The sequence below is a fragment of the Myodes glareolus genome, chromosome 26 (genome assembly GCF_982192425.1).
Source record: "Myodes glareolus chromosome 26, mMyoGla1.1, whole genome shotgun sequence".
Lineage (NCBI taxonomy): Eukaryota > Metazoa > Chordata > Mammalia > Rodentia > Cricetidae > Myodes > Myodes glareolus.
Window position 1 is genome coordinate 36,762,835 of NC_142051.1, and position 17,252 is coordinate 36,780,086.

Below are 17,252 nucleotides of genomic sequence, written 5' to 3' on the forward strand. Positions count from 1 at the left end.
GTTTCAAATTTCCATGCAATTTAGAAATAAAGGAGATTTCAAAATGCATCTGCCTCCCCCGCCGGTGGCTGTCCACGGCCACCCCATCCCTTCACTATGGCACCGTGGAACAGAACAGCGGATGTGAAATTAGTGTGTGGCGGGAGGTGTCCAAATTGGGTTTGCAATATGCACTTCCAAGTGAAAAGATCCCTAGGGGCAGTGTGTTCTTTGTCACAGGTCGCCTATCAGATCGGAGACTACGAATTGGCCAAGAAGGTCTTCTCACCGGTTTGGGATTATTTTGTTGCTTCTCCGCTTCAGGATGACCAGTCGGTGATCTCTCTAAGCAACATCATGACGATAACACAGAGAAGGTAATTAGACACATTGCTTTAAAGCCCTGCCTCACCTGCCTTCGTTTTCATATCAGGATGGCCCATGTGAAAGTCTGTCTAACGAGAATCATAAAGTGCGTGTGTTCCAAGGCCTCCAGTCCCTGTTAGATCTGTCCTTACTTGAGTCAGGAAAAGCAGTGATGGTTAAAGTTTTGGAATAAAAATGTCAAGTGGTCGCAGCCGAAGCAGAAACCACGAACACTGCTGGGACTTCTGAAACCAAGCAGGAAGTGGCTGGGTAAGGTGAGGGCTTGACAGCTGGACTGTGATTATGGAGGTTTTCTCCTCTTTGATTCAAATAGGCTCCTAGGATTAGACTCTCTGCAGTCGCCAGCATGCCAGTAAACGCCATAGAAATCAGCTGACTGTCTCTTGACTTCTCTGCTGTTTTCCCTTAAAGGAGCAGGACTTCAAGACAGTCCCCAAACAGAGCATTTCGGGCTGTTAGTTCAGGCTATGTCTACAAATGGGAAAAAAAAACCCTCTCACCTGCTTATTAATTATAATCCTTCACCCCTCATAGATAATAAAGTTAAAAATATAAATGATAGGCAAAGTGAGGTGGTGGTAATGCTTATTTAAACGAAAAGTTTTATTCCATTTCAGTGAGACAACTATAGACTTTACATTTGCCCCACGCGAGGGTCGTGACTGCTGTGGGAGAAAGAGGAAGTCAGGTCTTGTGTGAATCGTAGGGGAGGAGAGGGAGTTGATTTTTTTTTTTTTTTTTAGCAGAATGCTTTTGTAGGTCAGGAGATGATAAGAGATGTCTTGTTTAGTGTTGACATCCAGGAGACAGTCAAAGCCAGAGGTGGCGATTTGGAAACTGTCCGTGGAGGTCACTGTTGAGATCTTGAAGAGGAGCCTTGTCTTCCAGGGAATGATGATTGAACTTCAGCAGAAAAGAGACAGTCCTGGGATTGCGCACTGGCGTTGCTCACGTGAAAGAGGCGACTGTAGGAGATGGACTAGAGAAAGGCTCCCGAAGCGGGGCTGTCCAGGAGATGAGGGAGCAGGGCGACGCTCTGCCAGGGGAAGTGGGAGTCACATGCAAATGCCAGCTCAGGCTCAATAAAATCCTGTGGAAAGGGTGAGCAGGATAGAAACCAGGAGACATTTAGAGTTGGCAATCAAGAGAGCAAGTTATATGACACCCCAAACCAGAAATGGTTTTGTGATGGACTGAGGAATAGTGGAAATGGGGACTCAGAGCAAGTGAGGATCACACGTGTGCAGGAGAGAAAAAGAGAAGCCAGGAGAGAGAGAGAGAGAGAGACAGAGAGAGAGAGAGAGAGAGAGAGAGAGAGAGACAGAGAGAGAGAGGGGAGGGGAGGGAAGGGGAGGGGAGGGAATGAGAGGAGAGGAAGAGAAGAGAAGAGAAGAGAAGAGAAGAGAAGAGAAGAGAAGAGAAGAGAAGAGAAGAGAAGAGAAGAGAAGAGAGAGAGAATATGCAGGTGATGGGGCACTGTCCTGGCAGAGTCAAGGGGGTATGGAGCTCAAAGCTGGCAGAACGTTCCATGGGGCCCTGTGCACAGAGCAACTCCCAGGAGGAGCTGAAGTGACATCATGACTGATGCAGAGCTTTGTGTGGAAGCCCAGCCCTGATTGCTAAGGGTCTGCGTGAGTCGTGTTTGTATCCCAGGGCCGTGGAGAGTGCCATACATGGTAGGCTTTAAGCAAACGCTATTTGAAAAGGTGAATGAAGAGAGAAATAAGTGACCACATAAACTGGTATCATGAAAAGCTAGGAAAATTGGACAGCGATGTCCCTACAGGTCACGTGATGACAGAGGAGGTGGCAGAGACTAAGGTTCTGTGCACCTCAGGATTGAAGCGACTTCCTGGACTCTGAGGCGAGCCGGGAATGCAGTGGAGCTGCTCTTCGGCACTGTGGCCTGCAATTTAGAGAAGGCAATCAGAGGAATCCAGAGCCGCTAAGATACAGTCTCTGCAGCTGAATTTGCTTTGACGGCTCCTATCATCACAAAGTTCATCAGCTGGACTTCCGGGCCTGCTCTTCAGCCCGACTTACTGCAGTTCCAGCAGTGTGGATAGAACCGTACTTCCTATTTATAAGAACTAGGAAAATCCGCCACCTCAGCTGCTTCGCTTTCTTAGCCGTGAACTCACTTTTGGTTTTCATTTAAGCAGACACCTGAGAACAGCTGTTCTGTGTGCTGCCCCCGCTGGCAGGGTCATGGGGTGGATGCTGAGAATCAGCGAGCCCAAAGAGGCCGAATAGCTAGGTCAGTGTCTGTACAGCAGCACAGTTAACACCATTTCCTTCTTCCGCAGATTGCATTCGAATATTCTGGCAGAAACCTCCTCGATCCTCTTATACCTTTTCCTTAGAAATATCTTCGTGATAAGCGACATTAAGATTAAAGAAGAAAATCTCTTCTGTGATAATATTAAAGGCAATGAGATTTTCCCTGCCCAACAAGTGAGTAAATGGCAGGAACTGGAAGCGTGTGGGTTCCGCTGTTTGCCTTTGCTTCTCCGTGCCTCAAGGGCAGATTCCCTTGGGACCCTGTGTCCTTCTAGCGGAGGGACCAAGAGAATGTAGCCTGAATATGTTGTACTATTTTACATTGCATGCAGGTCTCATCGTTCCTTCTTGATCTTTTATCCTCTGTGTACAAGACCAGTATAGATTTCAGAATTCAACTCTGAACAGCGTGGACAGTGAAACACTTGTAGTCCCACCGCTGCCTCCAAGAACACAATGGCTTCATTTTTGTATGGTTTCTCTGCCTTTGAAGAAGATGCGGGGATTCACATATTATTATTTACAGAATGGGATCGCAATTTACTGTTCAGCCACCTGACTTCTTAAAAATGATTTTTTCTCCCTTTAGAGATGCTTTTATACTGGTGTATATTAACTTGCCATGTTCTTTTGTATTATAAAATTGCATGCTTACACAGAGGCAGGGATTTAATGGCCCTCCTAGCGGTGGACTCTTAGGGCATCCGTACCAGGCGCTGGGTAGTCTGCAACCTCATAGTGTCCTGACTTTGATAGTGTGATCTTATATTAGTTCCTCATTCTGGTTAGCGCTTCTTTCTGTTCTGACCATCCTCGCTAGTTATGGGAGCTTCAGATGTCTACTTTCTTTTTCTGTTTTTGTTTTGTTTTGTTTTGTTTTGTTTTGTCATATTCGCTCATTGGTTAATTAACTGGTAGCTTGTTACATGAGGCCCACGCCAGTATCAGGAGCCCTTTCTCCAGTCCAGTCTGTGGTTCTTGGAGCTCCGGTTCTCAAAAGCACCCCCCTGTGTTGAATGTTCTCTCTGCATTGCATCCGGTTTCTTCTCTTGCCACACCAGTTCTGAAAGGGAAGCCATTTAAAGAAGTGCTTCTTTGAATTTCAGTCCCAGAAAGCACCATTCTAGTAAGGGCTGTTCGTGTGGAGATTTCTGGTTAGTGTTCATACAGTGTCTCTTGGGAATAATGTGGATATAACTATAAATCATGTGGCTATAAAAAAAATACTTCTCCAGAAGGGAAGTAAGAGGAGAGAGGGGTTCTAGGCCTTTAGCAGGCGTGGTTACTATCACAGCTCTAGGCTTTGCAGTCTTCATCATTTCTGGTTCCTTACTGGAAATGCAAATGGAAGTATTAGTCTGGCTTGCCCCAAACGTTCCATTTTCTCACAAATTAAGAAGTGAAATTAGAATCTGTTAATCAAATGAGAGCAATATTATTGGTATATTACATTTTAATTATTATTCATCACAATTTTTGGTTTAAAAAGTAGATTTTTTTCCCCCGAATTTAAAATTTAACTATTTTCTTTGACTCACTAATAAATAGATGGGCACATTTTCTATTGTTAGTGACTCTTGCTTACAAAACTCTCTGGAATTGGGTTCCAGGATTATGCTCTGCACATGGAGCCTTAAAGGAGAGTCTGAGTCCTTTCCTAATCCAGACTGTCTTCATGTTATGGTTCATGTTGCTGAGTCAGAAGGACCACATTCCTTGCTCTCTCCGCGTCTTCAAGGCGTACGGAGTTGGGCGCCCTATGTTCAGCTCAAGTCAGGCTGTTTCTTACGTCTGCACAGATCGCTAGACTGATGGAGTGTGAGAATGTGCTGGTGGCTCTAGAGCTAAGCAACTTCCTCAACGATGCCAATTACACCCTTCAAGCGGTGACCCAGTGCTACGGACTCCTCGCCCCGATCATCTATCACAACATCGTTCTGGTACCTGTCATACAGGTGAGGGTGTTCCCTAGCCCCGCAGAGGTATGGACAGAACGACAGTTCAGTGATTATTATGGGACACAAGAGCAGTGTATCCCTTATAAAGTACAAGTGAGTTAAGAAGCATTGTGAAAATGCCCCAACAAATTATATACCAGAAAGAAACGGGGTGCGTTTCTTTGACAGCACACAGCCCCATTAATGGCCTTAGCTAGCCACTGGCAATGGTCACGTGTCAGTTTTAAGAGTTATTTCAGCTTTCATAGTCTGTCATTGTAGATAGAGCAGTATATTTTCATCACACGTCACTAAAGCCGTCTCAAGGATGCGCATAGTGAATAACCCGAGAAAGCTTGCTTTGTGGCAGAATTGGTACTCGCATTCAAAGGGATGAGAATAGACATTTTGGATAAATGATGGCGAAACACCTAGTTATTCATCTGAAGGAAAAGCAGAATCTGATCTCTATCTGTGGTTTGTGCAACTATCTGCCTCTGTTAAAGGATTACAAGGAAAATAAAGCAAAACTTTAGGGGCAAAAAAAAAAAAAAAAAAAAAAACCAAAAACCAAGAAACAAAAACCAGAGCTGACTTATGTAGTCTGGGGTTTCAGGGAAAATCTTCCCAATTAAGAGGACTTCTAAAGCCCAGCAGTGGTGGTGCACAGCATTAATCCCAGCACTCGGGAGACAGAGGCAGGAGGATCTCTGTGAGTCAGAGGCCAGCCTAGGCTACAGAGAGAGTTCCAGGACAGCCAGGGCTGCATAGAGAAACCCTGTTCAGAAAAAAAATAAAAATAAAAATAAAAAAACTTCAGAAACGATAAACTACATGAGACAAAAGAACCACGGCAAAGATCCTAAGAGACTTGTGGAATTGGAAAAAAAACTCACTCGAAGTGAATGAGGAGTAAATTAGATAGGGCAGGAAGCCCTGCCAGTTGGCCGTCATCTATAGGTAGATGGACACATGGTCCGAATAGGCAGCTCATAGAAAACCAAGTCCACTGCAATGTAAGATGCTTGGGTACCGGGGATTTCTGGAAATATATGCTGGATTAACAATGTAGAATCCATAACTCCTGTTCCCGGTGAGAGCGTGTGATAGCAGTGGCGTTCTGACTCACAGGCAGGATATTGTGAATTGTTATTAGCTTTTGGGTTCTGTGAAAGCAACTTAAATTAAATCTAACTTTAAGCAAAATTAAAACCAAATATCTGACACAGTAATTTCTCTACTAGTAATTTATTTCATAGAACAGAAATTTAATAAAATTAAAAATACATTTAATATGTATTTTTACATATTAACTACTCTGTAAGTGTTACACAGGATAAAATCGTTACTTGGCCAACTTCTGGGACTCTGACCGCCCCTTGTATCCCAGGTCCATAAATTTTCCCTCCTGGGGATTGGGTTCCACGTAACGGCCATTGACTTGGTGTGCGAACTGCGGCCTCGAGGTTGGTGCTTCATCTTCCTCCAAGCCCACGGAACTGCTGCTCGTGTGGGCACCTTAGCAAGGAGAAGGGTGAAGGGTGTCGCCGGTTGTGCTTGGTGGAGACAAGCTACATGAAGAAAGGCAGCCGTGGTGTCAGAACTAAAACACTAACCGTGAACTCTTCAATGTGAGAACAATAAATTACTGTCGGTCCATGCCAGCTGATAATGTATCGCCATTAGCAACATCAAGTAGGGCTGTCCCCGCAGATTGGGAGGCACTGTTCATGAGGCATAGTTGAGGGAAAAAGATAAAAGTTCTGACAAGTATATATAAGTGCCATTTTGTGAAACAGCAACCAAAGTCTCTCTGGGGACATTTTTGCATTTGTGCGTGCGCGCGCGCGCGCGCGCACACACACACACACACGTGCAAGCTTTGAGAGATGACTGGGGGATTAGCATGGTTGGGGATGTGTGGTGCAGTGGGGTCAGAGGGTAAATTAGCACAGAAGGGAAGAATTAAGCATTCAGCATTCTCACCAGTGTATCAGGATAGTAGCGGATTGCTAAAATGGCGGCTTGAAGCAACTCAAAAGAACAGGCAATCACATGTTAGTTTGTCCTTTGGGATCATTAGAATGAAGAGCTTGCCACAATCTCAGCTCTACTTCCCTGATGATAGTACCACTCTGGCCTGTGCAGGAGGACCAAGAGCCCAGTCTCATAATCCGGTTCTTGATCAAGTTCAGGAACACATAATGCGAAGCCAGAAGGGGAAGTGAACGTCAGTATTAACTCATTTTGGGTGATGGAAGTACTCTGTTTAGTCCGAGAGGGATTATCCTGTCAAGCGACTTCCTTGTACTGTCCTAGGCGGCCTGATCCTCTCTGTGCTTTGCCAAGGTCTCCCTAAGCATGGGTGTGACCTTTAGTGTTTCAGATCCTTACAGCATTTGCCCTCTTTTCTGGTGCTTGTGAAAATCAGTATCGTTTTATGTTATTTGTGTTTTATGTTTTACTCTTCACTCGTTTTCTTTTTATGTAGATAGATGACCCATCTGAGAATGGAATATGCCCCTTGTGTCTGTGAATATTCTTTTATACCTGGTGGATATGTTTTCAATAATGATCGATCGAAGTGGCACTTTCTAGCCTAAGACTATGATTTACATACCACATTTTATACTAAATAAGACGATATGTTGACACAAAAATCATTATGTCTTTGTGCTTTTTAGATCTTGATAAAATGCATCGTGGTTTTGCAAGGAATGCCAAGTGTTGTTCACTCAAAGAAAAATATTTCAAGCTTTGAAAGTGTCCAACACATGATCGCTTGCTGTATCTTCTACATGACAAAGGTATTTATCTCATTGTTTGCCTGGCGTCGTAAAACTCAGGGTCAGTACTGAGAAAGTCAAACCTCATTCAATCACCATTGTTGGGAGTGCATCAGAATATCAGCGTCCCCCAGGGCCTGGGACAGAGCTCAGTGAAGGCCAGTTCCTCCTGCTCTTGCAGAGGACCCAGTTTGTTTCCTAGCACCCTTGACAAGCAGCTGCCCCTTACTCCTGCTTCCCAGGATGCAATGCCCTCTTTTGGCTTCAGGGGACACCTGCAATGACTGGTAATGCAGAAAAAAAAGCTTAGAAAACATAGCATCCCCAAAACTATTTTTAATTAGATGGGAAGCAAATATGGAGCCTGCAAATTACAGGATGGCAACTAACCGCTGTTGAACTTTTTGGTAAAATCGCGGTGCCCCACAAGCTCAACCTTGTTGTCACTGAAATAGTGTTTGGACATTGTCTTGCATTACACACAGTCACACAGGACATGTGTTTCAAACCCCGAGAAGGCTACTGACACATTTCGTATGCTGAGTGCAGTCTGTACATCACCTTGTCAGGCTGTGGTCATGAGGGACGGAGCCCATGGAAGCCTCAACTGTCAAGGCCAGAGTTTGGGCTAAGGTAAGGGAACTTAGTTCTGCAGAGACAAACAATAGCTGAGCGTGGTGACCATGCACTTGGGAGGCAGAGGAGGGTGGATCTCTGTGAGTTCTACACATTGCCTTCCAAGGTGACTAGGTAGTGAGACAGGTGTGCCAAACCCTGAGGCCAAGTGAAAAGGCAAATCTAAACCACAGTGAGAGTGGTGAATCTGCAGATAGGAGCTGAGGATGACAATGGTGAATCTGCAGATAGGAGCTGAGGATGGCAGTGGTGAATCTGCAGATAGGAGCTGAGGATGGCAGTGGTGAATCTGCAGATAGGAGCTGAGGATGGCAGTGGTGAATCTGCAGATAGGAGCTGAGGATGGCAGTGGTGAATATGCAGATAGGAGCTGAGGATGGCAGTGGTGAATCTGCAGATAGGAACCGAGGATGGCAGTGATGAATCTGTGGATAGGAACCGAGGATGGCAGTGGTGAATCTGCAGATAGGAACCAAGGATGACAGTGGTGAATCTGTGAATAGGAATCGAGGATGGCAGTAGTGAATCTGCAGATAGGAGCTGAGGATGGCAGTGGTGAATCTGTGGATAGGAACCAAGGATGGCAGTGGTGAATCTGCAGACAGGAGCTGAGCATGGACACGGACAATGTGTAGGAAGAAGATAGACTGCTTTGTCGGTTTTTAGTCTGTGTCTTCATTCAACAGCTGCTCACCTACCTGTTTTGGGAAACTGGTGTATGCCCACAGAATTGAAACTTCACTGGTGATACCAGCTTGGGTAGTGAATAGTGTGGGTCGGGACACACACAGGGGTGTGGATAGATGGAAGGAAAGACTGCGGAGTTCACTTGAGATCTGGATATCCTTTAAGCAAGAGGTACAAACTCAAGTAGCCACTGAGACCACACAGGTGAAATAATGTCTGATTTGGTTGGATTTCAGGCCAAGTCGCCAGGTCCTGAGACAAACTTACATGTAGTACTCCTTAAAGAATTAAGTAATTAAGCTAACAACCCAGTTCTGTCTCATGAGCTTAAAAGCTTTAGTACACAAACACACACACACACACACACACACACACACACACACACACACACACACACGAGTAATTCTGTGAAGCTTTAAGTGGCATAAATGAAAAGAAAATCAGTCAAGGGAGGGACATTTATGGATTTATGGTCTTGGCTTTCATTAGACCGGAAGGCCCAGAGAGCAGGCCCAACATGTGAATAAAAACACTTACAGGCCCATGGCCAGTTTCATCTTAGTTGGCATGAAGGAAAACTAGAAATTAGATTGTTATTTTTAAAGTAGAAAGTAGAAATGGACGATTATTCTGAACATGTAAATATTTGTGTAATTTCCTCTTCACTGTGTTGGAAAAGACCAGAGATGAGTTGAGATCAAGGAGGCAAATAAAACTTTAAAGAGAGCAATCAGATGTTACAAAACCAACCAATGAATTAAGTAAATGATACAAGACGCCAAGCTTCGGTGACAAGCAGATTTGCTAAGATCACAGAAGCGGTAGAATATGAGTTAAATCTGAAAATACCACTGTGTAGAACTGGTCAGAGATGGTCAGTATATTCAGAGGGCAGATCCAGAAGCCACAGCATGAAAAGACCAAGAGTCTGGGTTTGAGAAAGAAATAGATGGAGCAGTAATAGGCTCCCTGAGTCCCAAGCAGGATTAAGGTAGGAATTCTTATGTAGAGAGATGTTGGTGTGAAATGTTTGAAGTTGGTGGTTAAGGACAAGCCTTAAAGTCTTGAGTACTGGAGAGCAGGTTCCTTGCAATGCATGGAGAATCAATGGCTCCAAGCTTAGCAACACTAGAAGTTAAAACACTGAGATGCAGTTTGAAGGGTAAAGCCTGAAGTCCCAGAACTAATAATGAAGGAAGATGCCAGTCATTTATTCAGGCGAAAATAAACACTATCAAAATACAAGTGTTCACAGAGCATTGTGTCCACACGCTTATCTGAGGAGAACACTCGAGGAAGCGCTTTATCAAGTGACAATTGATTCCAAGCAGAAGCCCCGAGATAGAGGGAGACAAAAAGAGAGGGACAGCAGGAACAATGACTCTCTCAATATGTGCATCATTAAAAATAAATAGATGGTAAGGGTGTGATCTGGACTTTGTAATGTAAATGCCAAGTAGGGTTTCTTGAAAGACAAGAGTCATCCTTGAAAGACAAACTTATTAGCAACCCAGGACTAAAACTTCCATTGTACCCGAGGAGGGGGAGAGAACGTTAATAGGCCAGTTCTCGGACTATAGTTTTGCAAAATTTTGACTGTTTTACAAAATGCGTGTAGCTTAAGACTACTGTTTTCTCTGGCAGTACACATACACCTATTTAAAGATGATTTGGTGATGTGTCACTGTGAGCCAAGGGCTGGAGAGGTGGTTCAGTGGTTAAGAGCACTGCCTGCTCTTCCAAAGGTGCTGAGTTCAATTCCTAGCAACCACGTGGTGGCTCACAACCATCTGTAATGAGGTCTGGTGCCCTCTTGAGGAAGAGACCTGGTCAGTCGTCCTCATCCACTTAGACCGTGAAACCCAGTATGGACAAGTTCAACAGAACCGCCGTACATGGGCTGCCCATGTGTGCTTCAGCATTGCCGGGGCATAAATTTAATTCTTTTCATTTTCACTGTGAGCAGAACTTTACAGTCAGTGGGACTTCTTAGTGTAGAAGGAGCAAAAGGAATGAAGTGAAGAGGGAGGGAGGGAGGGAGGGAGGGAGGGAGAGAGAGAAAGAGAGAGAGAGAGAGAAAGAGAAAGGAAGAGAGGAGAGGAGAGAAGCCAAGAATAAGAAATATGGACAGGGAGGGAAAGGGAGAGAAGTGGTAAGAAGCGAGGAAGACAGGAGTGATAAAATAAGTATTAAACACTTTACAAAGCGTGGATGACCTTAGAAGACCGGCTCCCAGGAGGGCTAGGAATGCAGGTTCTAATATGGGTATTATTTCAAGAAAGACATCTAAAATGAAGCAGGCAACGGTAGTGGGCAAATACCAACCAAAAGAAAGGAGGGAGATGATGATTTCCACCCCAGAAAAAGCAGAGTTCAGAACCACCAACATTAAGCAGAAACAAGGGCTGCCTCACACATGTCCTTTGGCTCTTTCGGGTTGACCTTCCCTGCCACTGGAAGGCTCCGGGTCTGTCACACAGTCTCAGGACAGGCTCGCTGCCAAGCATGAAAGATGAAGTCTTCTCTCTAGTTGATTCTTCACAGCACAACGAGGGCAAGAGTCCAACTTAGAATAAAGCTGTTTTTTTTTATAACGGCAAATTGAAGAAAAATAAGATTGCGTGGAAAATGCCACAAAGACATTGGATCACACTTAGCAACCTTTCCTAATAAAATTGCTCGTGAGTCTGGAATGAGAGGGAGCTGCTGAATAGCGATAAGGACATTTACCCAAATTTGAAAGCAAATATCATACTAAATGGCAAATTTCTGAAGCCATTTCCTTAAAAACCAGGCCCAGGAAGGAGGTGCTGATGTTTAACAGTCTTATTTCCAGAGGTTCCCTCTTGTGCTGTAGACGTGGCTTTGAAATCCTTTCATAACTGTAGAAAGGGAAAATGTGACTTATTCGTAATTGTAGGGTCTCAAACATCTTGTAAGGAATAATTAGAATTATATGCAGACTATAAAAAGTGGGGTGTATATTAAACAGATATGAGTGACAGTTTTATTTTATGTCAGAAATCATCAGAAATGGAGAGGGCAGACTGTGCTATTTAAATCCCAGCAACGTGTCAGAGAACCTGCATAAAGGAACTGAAATCTTGCCAAGGACGCACATTAAAACCTGAGCATATGGCAGTTCACACCAAGTTCCTACCCGCGAAGATACACCGCAGCAGAAGTATAAATCCTTCCTTAAAATGACGCTTAAATTTAATGCAGTTTTAATCACAATTCCCACGGGCTTTCTCTGGAATTATTTAAAGGGTCCCAATAGAAATTAAAGCTCACTACCAAGTCGCCTTAGTAAAAATGGTGTTAACGCATTGTGGGCAAATTGATCAGTGGAATAGATTAGAGGTTTGGCCCACGTCTCCGGAAGAGATGAGTGTGTTACAAAGGTAGCAATTTGACTGACCATGGAGACTTTGATCTATAATTATGGTTTTCAGCGTGGGGGACCCTGGTATAGCTGTGCATCAGAAGTAAAGCCAGAGCCCCACCTCACAGCTTGACAACATCCAGCTGATCCAAGGAAGTCTGTATGGCTTGGAGTGAGGGGTCACCTTCCTCAGCAATGGGGGCGGCACATAGCGGAAAATGTAACTAGTTGCAGTTGGAACATTTTTATGGCAAAGAATTATAAGCAAAGTTAAAGGCCACTGCCAGGATGGGAAAATGCATGGTGGATGCTGGGTCCTTGGTGTTGGTCGACCCAGAGAAGAGTCAATGAGAAAGTACGATTCCTTTAAAGGTGGAGTTCTGTGCAGGTGGTACTTGAGTGGTCGTTGTCTGAGATCCGTCGGGAGACTTTCAGGGGTTTCAAACCTAGGCTGACAAAATGGGATCTGAGTTTTAGAGAAACGAGTCCAGCTGCATGACAGCTAGGGATTTGAAGGAGGGGAGACCTGCAGCAGGGGGTGAATCAAAAGGCAGGAGGTGATAACTAGAGAGGCGGGGGGGGGGGGAAGAGAGAGGTGGAGGAGAGTGATAGGTTCAAGAGTTGCTCCTAAGCTAAATGGAGAAGCTGGGTGTCCCTCACAGGCAACATCCAGGGCACATCCAAAGGGCACAAAGGCAGGGCCTGTGTTAAGATCCACCTGCATTTTCTGGACCCCTGGACAAGCACAATAGTTTTAATTGACCCCAGATGAGGACTATTTTTGTGTCGTGTAGGAGAAATGATGTGCTTTGGAAAGATTCAACTCTGAGGTTTACAGAATATCCAAAGAAGTGGTCCTCAAATGATCCTGTAGGCCTCGGGTTCCAGGGAGGAGAATTACGTGTAGCGACAGAGGGGCCATTCCGCGTGGACCACGACCCAAGCAGTTGCAAAGTAGGATGCTGCTGCATCCAGCCTGTGAGAGAAGGGAAAGGAGGTACCAAAGGCACCCAGATGTGCCCTTTAGAGTTGGGGAGCAGCTCCTGCTTCCCAACTCTAGGGGGAAGGAGGAGGGGGAGGAACTTGATGAAGCGCACCTGTCTGTCATTCTCCACCCTTCTCACCCTTTCTGCAGTATTCGTCCTGTCAGTCCTGTCACGGGTCTCTTGCCTCTGTGTGCCACCTGCCTTCCTCCTCCTTCTCCTCCTCTTCCTCTTCCTCTTCTTCATCCTCCTTCTCCTCCTTCTCTTCTTCCTCCTCCTCCTCTTTCTCCTCCTTCTTCATCTCCTCCCCCTCTCTTCTTCCTTTTTACATTTTCAAATCCCATTTTATGTGTGTGGGTGCTTTGCATGTATGTGCACCATGTATGTGCATCATGTATGTGCACCATGTATGTACCTGGTGACCTTGGGAATCAGAAGAAGATGTTGAATGCCCTAGAGCTGGAGTTACAGATGACCGTGAGCCACCATTTGGGTGCAGAAACTGGACCCAGTCCCGTACAACAACAAGTGCTTTTCAGCATTGAACTAACTCTTCAGACCCCTACTGGTTTCTTTAGAAAATGTTTGTCTGCTTGACCTGCCTGCAGATGCTTCTGTGGAAAAGGGGTATTTCTGTGGAGGCATGTCCCTTTCAGGTAAGGGAAGGGTCAACTTGCACTCTCCTTCAGAACACTGAACACAGCCAAGCACCCTATTTAAATGTCAGGGACGACTGCATGGCTCCACCCAAACAAAGAAACTATAAACTATATTCCAAGGTATCTGGTAACTTTCCAATGGCGAGTTTTCTCTTGAGAACAAATACAGTAAAGCCTGCTTATGTGGGTAGCTAAAACATTGAAATTCACTGTGGAAGACGTCTTCAGGGGAGAGGATAAAGAAGTGGAAGGGGGAGCAAATCCCTGCAGTTTGCCTGCTCACAATGGAGAAGTAGAAATGCCCGTGAGTTCCAGAGACAGCCCCTGTGGAGCAATGCTGGTTCCAGCTAGTCAGGTCCGGTGGAGCGTCCTGTCCTAGAATACTCAAGCTGTCGCCCTCAGCCCTGGCACAGTGGCTCTGGGCTGGCTCTGTACACTCCCTGGCCTGCCAGCCATCACCCACCCCTTGTTCCTCACTTGAGGGAACAGGGATTAAGTTACATCATACCGGAAACAACTTAGAATACATTTTGACCAGGGAAAAGAATATACTCATCAGGACTTTTGATACCTGAGCTGGGCCATTCTAGAAATTTCTTTTAGGCTGCTCTATAGTTCCTGAGTCACGGACTACCTCTGAGTCCCCGATGTCATGCGTTCATTTGATGTAAACAGAACTAGATTTTTCTCTTCCCTTAGAGCATGTAGAACTCAGTCCAGCAACACAGTTTTTCCTTCTTCTGAAAAAAGAAAATCTCTTCAGAGAGCTCAGGCTTTTTAATTAAGGCCACAGTGTTTTCCCCTCCAAGTTGCTACAGTTCAGACATTTGTCACCTCACACATTTTGTTGAGTTTGCCTTGTGTTAAAGTTGTCAAGGCCAGCATTTGTCCTGCTTGTCACTTTTGTCCGTTATTTGGTTGAACAGAATCAGCCCTTTGTTTTTCTCCTCATTTATTGTTTTCTCATGATATATTTGGACAAGAGGGAGAAGGCTGCACATATCTGTCTAAGCCAAATGAAAGCGCTGCTGAGCAACCGGAGCAGAGAGCAGAGCTCACATCAGCCCCAAAACAACGCTTGCCCACCCACATACATGTGTGTACAGTTTAAACTAAAACACAATTACCTCACTCTCCCCCTTCCCTTTGCTCCTCCAACCCCCTCCAAGTCCCCTCCTTCCATTTCCTTGCATGTCTCTCCAACTCTCAAATTGATAGCCTCTTTTCCTGTAATTATTATTGTCATACACACACATACATGTGTGTGTGCAAATGTTGCTTGTGTGTGTATGGTTTCAGGGTTGTTGTATTGAACAACTGAGAAGGTGCCTCGTCCCTAGGAGAGGCTAATTCTCCCTCAGTAACCATTAGTTGCCTGTGGTTCTTTGTCTAGGGGTGGGATCCTGTGAGATGCCCCTTCCGTGTTAGCATGTCTAGTGATATAACCTTGTTTAATTCGGCCATTTCTAGGAGAGACTGCTTCACAGCAGACTGCCTGGCTTTCTGGCTCTGGTGATCTTTCTGCCTCCTCTTCTTCAGTGTTCCCTGAGCCGTAGATGTAGGAGCCATGTCTAGATGTTTCCACGGGGGCTGGACTCCTCCCCATCTGCTGATCTCTGCAGTGTGTCCAGCTGTGGGTTCCTGTGAAGAGAGGCTTCTCTGGTTGGGGGTGGTCACTACACTTGTCCAGTAAAGGTGGCTTGTGACCAGGCCTCTCATGCCCACTTTGCCATGAGATTGGATTGTCGCACTGGACATTCGGCACCTTGCAGGACCTCGCCCTGTTGCGATTCTTTGTTCTTCACAATGCATTGCTCTTTTGGAACACATTGTCCTGGCCCCCACAGAAACATTGCTCCTCCTTAGCACTGGGTGGGTCTTAGTTGTTCCGGGTAACCATTCACTACTCCTAAGTCTGTTCATATGATCCCTTCTCCATACATGAAGTAGCAGTGATCCTAGATCTGAAGAAAGAACCATTTCAGCAAAATGTCTCTACATATATCACACCCACACAAGCATGTTTATATTTCCAGCTGATCCCCTTGGTGGCTCATCATGAATGTTCCCTTCCTTTCATTGAGTCACTACAGTGGAATATAGCAAACCAGATAACTGGCCATGGAATATTCTTAGGGTTGATACTAGAGCCAGGATTTGAATAAGGTGGATCGAGCTGTACAGATAAGGGACAGCAGGTACATCAGAAAACAGCTCAGCCATGGAGAGACATGAGGGTCTGGCTCTGAACCATTGTGGTGCCTGGATTCTGCTTGGCTCATCAAGATGACGGTGGGAGATTACTCTTGAGAAGTGGACAAGGGCCAGACCGGAGAGGGCAGAGTGACCACTGGCATTGGGCAGTGTGAATGAGGAGGACAGGGTGGCCTCTCCCTTTCCGAGTCAGCGTATGCAGAGAATGTTAGGTTTGTAGAGAATCTGCCCAACCCTCTACTAAAATGCCCTGCACATCGCCATGGGCTCCCCTCCTCCCTTAAGACACCATGTGATCAGGAACTGTGCCTTACCCATAGGAAGCAACTTGCGATAAAGCGGGTATGGTGGTACATGCTGTTAATCTATAATTCCAGCACTTTGTGGGTGAAGGCAGGAGCGTCTGAGTCCTAGACCATCCTCAGCTACATAGTGAGTTTGATACCAGCCTGGGATACATGAGATCCTGTCTCAAAAACCAACCAAGCAAAAAACAAAACGAAACAGAAATGAGTAAGAAAACACTGGAAAGGTGCTTTGGATGTGACTGCAGGGAACGATTGTTTCGATGTGGCTGTCAAAGTGGTAGTTTCCCAATAGCATAGTGGTATCCCAAAGCAGAGAGCTGCACAGCCCTGCGAGATAGAAAATGCGTATTTGATAAGAAGCTGGTATTAGTCCTTTATTTAAAGAAGAGTGGAGTCATATAATTTTAATTCTTGAGAAATGTGAATGGAGGTGAGTTTCCAGTTGCCTCAACAATTGTGAGGTGTTGTTAGACCCACGAGACTTAGGGAAATTTGAATTTATGAAAGACTATGCATTGCATTTGGAAACGGAGAGGTGTCCAACAGAGATAACTAATACTTCCTTTTAATTAGATTCTACGATCCTGGAAGGAATATGACCTGGCAATCGCAATCATAAATTATGGGAAAAAGATGCTGGACATCACATCGGGGTGCAAATCTCTGTTTGGTAATGAGCAGGACGAGACTGGAGAGGAGGTGAAGTGTTTATTGTTTTGTTTGTTTCTCCTTTTTATGCATTTGGTTATTTCACTTACTATCCTCAGACATATTAGAAATTGATCAATTTGTCATCTTTATGTCACAGAAAGTAATTTCATTAAGAAGTTCTTTAATTTAAAAATATTTTTTTGCTGGGCGATGGTGACACATGCCTTTGATCCCAGTGCTCAGGAGGCAGAGGCAGGCCGATCTCTGTGAATTAAAGGCCAGCCTGGTCTACAAGAGCTAGTTCCAGGACAGGTTCCAAAGCAACACAGAGAAACCCAACCAAACAAAAAGAAACATTTA

At 45.1% G+C, this 17,252-nt stretch overlaps 1 protein-coding gene across 2 annotated transcripts in view; it reads left to right on the forward strand.

Annotated features, from left to right (window-relative positions):
- Positions 1 to 17,252, forward strand: part of Cfap54 (cilia and flagella associated protein 54) — a 270,869-nt gene that overhangs the window by 76,402 nt on the left and 177,215 nt on the right. For both annotated transcript variants that reach the window (XR_015736721.1, XM_087901949.1), the window contains exons 23-27: positions 220 to 356; positions 2,673 to 2,820; positions 4,446 to 4,601; positions 7,268 to 7,390; positions 16,815 to 16,940. Coding sequence is in view for 1 of the 2 variants with exons in the window: in XM_087901949.1 (XP_087758075.1) it covers positions 220 to 356; positions 2,673 to 2,820; positions 4,446 to 4,601; positions 7,268 to 7,390; positions 16,815 to 16,940 (690 nt within the window). In the remaining variant the exon portion in view is untranslated. The remainder of the gene's footprint in view (positions 1 to 219; positions 357 to 2,672; positions 2,821 to 4,445; positions 4,602 to 7,267; positions 7,391 to 16,814; positions 16,941 to 17,252) is intronic.